Source organism: Lithobates pipiens, unplaced genomic scaffold (genome assembly GCF_037356315.1).
Source record: "Lithobates pipiens isolate NorthernLeopardFrog02 unplaced genomic scaffold, aLitPip1_a1.2 Scaffold_13, whole genome shotgun sequence".
In the NCBI taxonomy this organism is placed as follows: Eukaryota; Metazoa; Chordata; class Amphibia; order Anura; family Ranidae; genus Lithobates; species Lithobates pipiens.
Window position 1 is genome coordinate 225105758 of NW_027507718.1, and position 7908 is coordinate 225113665.

Sequence of the window (7908 nt, forward strand, 5' to 3'; positions counted from 1 at the left end):
GTCACAGGAGCGTTTATCGCTCCGCAACATGTTTCGATTGGTTAGCCCCAATAGACCCGCCTGGTCTGGGGTAAGGATACGTCTGTTCCCGAGTCTCGGAACCGGCTGGTCCAAGGCGCAGTAACTGAGGGAGGATTCAAGGTGTCCGGGTGTGCTCTGGGCTTGGAGGGGCACCGCAGCTCGTGTAAGTGACCGGGGGAGGACTCTTCAGAGGAGGGCCAACAAGCTGGCATCCTGAGAAGTGCCTGGTTGCTGGGTTGTGAAGGACACTGACAAATCCACACTTTTTTTAGTACTGCCAAGGAGACAGAGAACGTTCCAGGTACTGAGGAAAGGTCCCTGTTAATTTTCGGTTGCAAGCTTTATTCAAGGTCAAAAACTTTGTACGTTCTGGATCAAAGTGCTGACTGCCATAATCTCTGGCTAGAGATTTGTTCAGCCTTGACGCACCCAGCTGCGAGTGGCTACTCTCTGGGTTGTATTAGAGACTTTCTGGTGATTAGCAGTTCAAGGTGCCTGAGTTTCTTCACCCTTGCCCTCTGTTCCCATACAAGACTGCAAATAAAAACCTTTCTAAAGGACTTTTATGATGTCAGCGTCCAAAGTTGTTGGGTACTAACCCTGGGAACCCCTAGACGTGGAAGAACCAGCCAAGCGGGGGTAACCGGTAAACCCAAAAGTCAAGGCCGCCCTATCGAGGGTTATGGCTGCTACATACAGTTTATGTGTCCAGCTATGGTGGAATTACAATCTCAGAATTCCTCACCAGTGGCACAGAACTATATATATTATATGTAGAAATATAAATATTTCTTTGCTTTAAGATGTCAGTTCACTATGAATTGCCACTAAGGACCCAAAATGCAAAGTTTGTCTAAAGCAAATGAGACTGAAATACAGTATATTGCCTCATTAATTATGTGTTGTCTCCTATTATGTCATTATAATAACGATACTTAAAACAAACATATTTAGTGTTTTTTCTTACATGAATATTCTATACAAATGTGAAAATTGGAAGAATTACCCATAGAAACTATCTCAAATGTTGTTTCATGATTTTTAATGCAGTAGCAGATACTGTATATGATATAATGCCATGGACAATGCCACACTGTTTGCTATTTTGTACTTTTAACATTTTGGTAGGTCGTAAATATGGAATAAGAATTCAGTCATTGCTACTACCTCTTCCATGTGTCACCTGAAATGTTTTAATAATAGACGTATACTCCAGATGTATAGACGTATACTCCAATCCAGGTTAAGATGTCCAAATTTCTGTTTTCCAGGATTATTTATAGCACGTATTACTACTCCATGTTACGCTTTCAGCCTTTCTTTGGATATTATTTTTTTAATGCCCTACTAATGATTCTGCAAATACTGCATATGATTTGGGCATATATGATATTGCAGATGCTTTATAGGTTCACATTCACTGGAAAGGTATGAATGATTTTTTTTTAACATTTCTTTGCAGAGTGTGCTTTAATGTATATCTGTACAGTGCCTTGCAAAAGTATTTTTAGTGTTTTGTTGCCTCAAAACCTGGAATTAACATGGATTGTTTGAGGATTTGCATCATTTAATTTACAGAACATGCCCACAACTTTGAAGATGTTTTTTTTTATTGTGAAGCAAACAACAAATAGGACAAAATAACTGAAAAAGTCAATGTGCATAACTATTCACCCCTTAAAGTCAATACTTTGTAAAGCCACCTTTTGCGGTTATAACAGCTCCAAGTCGCTTTGGATAAGTCTCTATGAGCTTGCCATATCTTACCACTGGGATTTTTGCCCATTCCTCCTTGCAAAACTGCTCCAGCTCCTTCAAGTTGGATGGTTTGCCCTTGTAAACAGCAATCTTTAAGTCTGACCACAGATTTTCTATTGGATTGAGGTCTGGGCTTTGACTAGGCCATTCCAACACATTTACATGTTTCCCCTTAAACCACTTAAGTGTTGCTTTAGCAGTGTGTTTGGGGTCATTGTCCTGCCGGAAGGTGAACCTCCATCCTAGCCTCAAATCACACACAGAGTGGTACAGGTTTTGCTCAATATCCCTGTATTTAGCACCATCCATCTTTCCCTCAAATCTGACCAGTTTCCCAGTCCTGACTGCTGAAAAACATCCCCACGGTATGATGCTGCCACCTCCATGTTTCACTGTGGGGATGGTGTTCTTTGGGTGATGTGATGTGTCCGGCCGTCTCTTACCATGTTTGCTGTTGTGCCATGTTCTTTCTATTTGGTTATGATAGATTTGATGGTGCTCCTAGGGATCATCAAAGATTAGGATATTTTTTCATAACCTAACCCTGACTTGTACTCCTCAACAACATTGTCCCTTACTTGTTTGGAAAGTTCCTTGTTTTTCATGGCAGTGTTTGGTTAGTGGTGCCTCTTGCTTAGGTGTTGCAGCCTCTGGGGCCTTTCAAAAAGGTGTGTATATGTAATGACAGAGCTTTTTTATGGGCTTCATAGCAAAGGGGGGAATACATACGCACATGCCAATTATCATTTTTTTTGTTTCTGAAAAATAGTTTTATGTATATATTTTTCTTAGTTTACTTCACCAACTTAGACTATTGTATTCTGATCCATCACATATAATTCAGATTAAAAAAACATTGAACTAAAGGCTGTAATGTAACAAAATAGATAAAAAGCCAAGGGGGGTGAATACTTTTGCAAGGCACTGTATGTACTTAATATAATGTAATATAATGCTCTTCATTTAGGCTGCATTCACATCTGAGCATGCATGTAAAAGCATATGGCTTTGCACACATTAATGGAATGCGTGAAAAGTGCACACCACACTTGTGGTGCTATTCATTGTTAATGGCACCCCAAATGTGAAGAGCAGGGGCACGTTAAAACATGCAATTAAATGTGTGAACCTCAATGTCCAAAAAGTTACATGAGCTTTGTTGGCACGTTTGTTGTGCATAGGGCAGCCAATTGAAATTAATGGGATACCCTATGTGTGCAGCAGGCAAACGTGCAAAAAAAAAAACAAGGGTGCGAAAACACACATTCATAAGACACTGAGGGGTTAATTTAATTAAAGCAAATAGACTGTGTACTTTGCAAAGTAAATGTGCACTTTGCTTAGTAAATAAAGTAAAGCTTCACTTTGCAAAGAATACTCAATCATGTGTAAGAAAAAGAAAAACAGCATTTTTTCTTGCATATGATTGGATGATGGAAGTCAGCAGAGCTTCTGCTCATTTACTTAAGCACTTGCAAAGTGCACAGTCTATTTGCCTTTAATAAATCAACCCCTAGGTGTGAACCTTGCCTTCATGTTCGCTTTGCAAAATCTGGTGCAGCTCTGCACAGAAATCAGCATCCAGGTTTTTGTTTTTTTGTTATGACAAAGCTAAATCAAACACATTTAAGTAAGAAGCTGATTGGCTACCTTGTATGGCTGCACCAGATTTAGCACTTTCCAGTTTTAGTAAATCGGCCCCATTGGGTCTTATGAAGGCCAAACTGAATTATGAGGAGTACTTTCCAGACCTAAATCCAATTGAGAATCTCTGGCAAGACTTGAAAATTGCTGTTCACAGACACTCTTCATCCAATCTGACAGAGCTTGAGCTATTTAGAAAAGAAGAATGGGCAAAAATATAAGTCTCTAGATGTGCAAAGCTGGTAGAGACATCCCCAAAAAGACTTGTAGCTGTAATTGCAGTGATAGGTGGTTCTACAAAAGTAAAGTCTGAGGGTGGCTCAATTAAAGAGATGCCAAATTTTTCACATATTTAAAAAAAAAAAAATTGAAAACCATTTATCATTTTCCTTTCACTTCACAATTATGTGTGACTTTGTTTTGGTCTATCACATAAAATCCCAATAAAACACATTTACGTTTTGGTTGTAACATGACAAAATGTGGAACATTTTAAGGGGTGTGAATACTTTTTCAAGACACTGCATATTGTCTGACATTTACAGCTAGGACACGTTCCCTGGATGACAAAAATTCATCCTTTCCCCACCTACTAATTTAAAAATTATCATTGCCCTGCTTTGAATTGTACCTGTTACCAGAAGCTGTTTACCTCTACCCTTTCCATCTCCTCTGACTTCCCTAACTTTGTACAGGAAATTCCTCTCTCATTTTCGTCCTACAGCCTCCTCTAGGAGGGGTAGCCTTTTATATCCCACCAAGGTTTCCAAATCTTGTCATATTTTTTTATGCCACCTTGTCCAACATATACCCACTTTTCCTTCAAAATTGTCTTTTATGCCACGTTCCCATTCTCTACTGGATGGGGGTAGAACCGATTGCCATATCTGAGCTATCAGTTTCCTTGCCTGAGATAAGCATCTAAGAATTGCGACTTGAGTACGTCCAGCGTTTCCCTCTCCCTTTACCAAGCCCAGAACACATAACTTAACATCCAGGTTTCCCAGTACCTCCCTCCAGTAGCGAAATAACTTCGGGCACCTCCAGAACATGTGGATTCCATAAAGTGTTCTCCTAGGGCATGCTTAATCTGTAAATACCTAAAGAAAGACTTATTCAGTATTGCATATTGTTCTCTCATTTCCTGGAAATACGTCAAATCCTCGAGTACGTCTTTATATAGCTGACTAATGAAATTTATTCCATACCTTTCCCATTCATTTATTGCCCCCATCTTCTGGACTTCCCCCAAGTTTCTATTCTCCCACATGGGGCATACTCTGTGAATCCTCTCTACCCCAGCAATGTCTTCACTGTGTCCCATACTCTCACCATCAATTTTAAAGTAGGAAACCCAGAGGGGAAGGAGCCCGCCTCCATGGCTTCCACCATTGATCTATGCAGGGTGTTCTGTAACAGCATATCCCTCCCTAGATATCCCCCATCCAGCCTATTGCACCCTCCCATATACTGAAGCTGTGACGCTAGGAAGTAACTCCAAGGGGGTGGAAGTGCTATTCCTCTTTCCTGTCTTTGTAATTATAAAGCTGCGCAAAAGGAATTCTTGCTGGTCCACCCTTCCAGATCAATTCTCTAAACACAGTGTCTATCTTTTGGAACCACTTTTTATACACTCACACTGGGGAGTTATGCAGTGCATGCAGAAGCTGCGGCATCCATAGCATTTTAATTAGATTACCCCTCCCGCTACAGATAGTGGGAGCCGTTTCCATATTTGAATTTTTCCCCTAAATTTAGCTAGGAGCGGGACAACGTTATCCTTAATATATTGTTCAGAGTCTCATAATTTTAGATTTTTGAAATTGTAGTTGCCTTTTCTTACAAAAAAAGGAAACTATTTTTTCAGCATTTGTTCTCAGTTCTCAGCAAGGTTCTCAGTTTTACTTACTGTATATCTGAAAATTAACTTATATCAACTTAAAATGTATTGTTTCATATGCTTTGTTTAATTTATTGCTTTTATCCTTAAAACTCTGCTTATAACAGTGCAAATTAAATCTGAACATTATAGCAATTAAATCTTTTGTACCGTGCAGCTAGGCAATGATGTTCGAAGTGATGTGGAGGACAGTGATGACAGTGGACAAGGATTCAAAAAGTCTTCAGAAGTAGAGAAAAAGAGGGGACACCGGCGCAGCAACAACAATTGTGTGTCCCGCAAAGCTACAGAAAATGGAGTGATTAGTAACAGCCACTGAAAGACCACTTAAGTTACAGCTACTTATGGACTGTACTACCTAATGCTCTCGTGATCTTTGCAACTTTAGTTGTGTTGAATATAGTGGTCATGCACTCTGGCAGTTATTTGCCAACTTACACCAAATCCTGTAGCCCTATTACTAATTTAAAAATCTGATTGTAGGGCTTCATCAAACTTTAGTAGCTCCTAATCAAAATCTTTACTAAAATATTGTGGTAATCAATTAGAGCTTGTATTACCGTCTTGTTTTTGGTCCTTAGCATAAGTGGGATAAAGGCTACATTGTTAAGGTTCAGTCCACCCAAATCTCAGCCTGCTGGTAGATGCCTGAATGATGAATTACCTTTTAGCTTCTATTTTTAACAGGGGCACCAGAGAAAAAATGTGGTAGCTGTTGTCTCAGCTGTGCCCAGTTCACAGGAACATCTAATGGCCATAGTACTTGAGCCTTTTGTAAAGGGAAGATCAGAGCCTGGAACTCCAGATGGTAATTTTCCATTTAAAAGAAGGTAGTGAATGTTTAGGCAACTTGCAGCGACAGAAACAAACTGAAATATGAGTAGATGGACTGACCCTTAAAGCAGAGTTCTGACGAAAAAAATTAAAATAAAAGTCAGCAGCTACAAATACTGCAGCTGCTGACTTTTAATATTAGGACACATACCTGACCAGGGCGCCCGCGATGTCCTCACCTGAAGCCGAGTCACGCTGTGGGATCTCACTGGTCCCTGCTGACTTCTGGGACCTGTGTGTCACCCAGAAGACAGCGAGGGGGACGGACATTGCGTAGATAGCCGCGGATACGGCAACAATCTATGCCTAAAATTGGGAGCAAAAACTTGGATTATACAGGTATCTGCTCCCCCCTCCCCCTGAGTGCCAAATGTGACACCGTTTGGGGGGGGGGGATCCAAAAAGTGGAAGTTCCATTTTTAGGTGGAACGCTGCTTTAAGTGGTTACCTTTTCTTGAATGATGCCTTATTGGTTTCTTTTAAATGATTATTAATGATTATTTTTTATAACCAAATTCAGCAAACCGGCTTCAAAATAATTTATGGGCAGTTATATGTAAGGTCAATAAAAAGATAAATGGGGATTGAAAACTTTTTGAACTGTTTTAACTGAGAATACATGTATACTTTTTATTATTGATGGTAGAAAGATAACATTAGTGAACTAAATAAGTAATAAAGTCTAAATGTTAAAGTTGATTTATGAATGTTGATACTTATTTCTTATTATCATCAATACAAAGACCACTCCAGAAAGCAAACTCCAGAATCTTGGCAATGGTTTGATATCAGAGTGAAAGGGAAGCTGAAAGACAATGGAACAATTAGCAGAATGCTTTTGACTTAATGGATTAAAATATGATATATTGATTGGTTTGTGCAAAAAGGTATGGCACCTACTAACTATGGGATATATATATATATATATATATATATATATATATATATATATATATTCCTTTTTTTTTTACTAGAAATGGTGGTGATCAGCGACTTTTAACAGGACTGCAATATTGCGGCGGACATTCTGAGTTTTCTGACACTGACACTTTTGTCACTTTTTGGGGACCAGTGATACCAATACAGTGATCAGCATTAAAAATATGCACTGTCATTGTACTAATGTCACTGACTAGGAAATAGTTAAACAGGGGTGATCAAAGGGTTAACTGTGTGCCTAGCCAGTGTTTTACTGTACTGTGGGAGGTGCTTTTACTAGGGGAAGAAATGGAATATGTTCCCTGCTTTGCAATTCCATCCATTCCCTCCTGTCAGAACGGCAATCTTCCTTGTTTACATGGGTACATTCCTTTTATACATACAGAGGCTAAACAAACAGACATTTTGAAATAATACATTTCTTACTTTTGGCATTACATTGGTTTCTAGTCTACAATGTTTGGGTCCTACTTCTCCTGTGTACCTTAATATAAGAACAATCACTAGCTTTCACCATTGGTGCTTTGTTTTGAGCATGAGATGGTTACAGCTCAGCAGGTAGAAACTACTGCAAAACTTCAGGCCCATAAATGCCCAACTGGACTTACTGCTATGGTTCACAGTGCATTATTTCTTAAATAAAAACGTATTAACATTTATAAAAGGTGTTTATTTTCATGATCCAAAGGGAAACTGGATCTTTTAACTTGATTTATATTTACATTTTTGTTTTAGTTTATTTCGTTTAGGTTTTATTTGATTTACAACTACAGTAAGCATTTACCATAGTAACTTTGACACATAATTCGCAG

At 39.0% G+C, this 7908-nt stretch overlaps 1 protein-coding gene across 3 annotated transcripts in view; it reads left to right on the plus strand.

Moving 5' to 3' along the window:
- LOC143974657 (ceramide synthase 2-like) overlaps window positions 1-6856 on the plus strand; it is a 236647-nt gene extending 229791 nt beyond the window's left edge. For all 3 annotated transcript variants that reach the window (XM_077476265.1, XM_077476267.1, XM_077476266.1), the window contains 2 exons: window positions 1293-1449; window positions 5481-6856. In XM_077476265.1, the coding sequence (XP_077332391.1) occupies window positions 1293-1449; window positions 5481-5642 (319 nt within the window). In that variant the 3' untranslated portion in view covers window positions 5643-6856. The remainder of the gene's footprint in view (window positions 1-1292; window positions 1450-5480) is intronic.
- Window positions 6857-7908: the final 1052 nt, after the last annotated feature.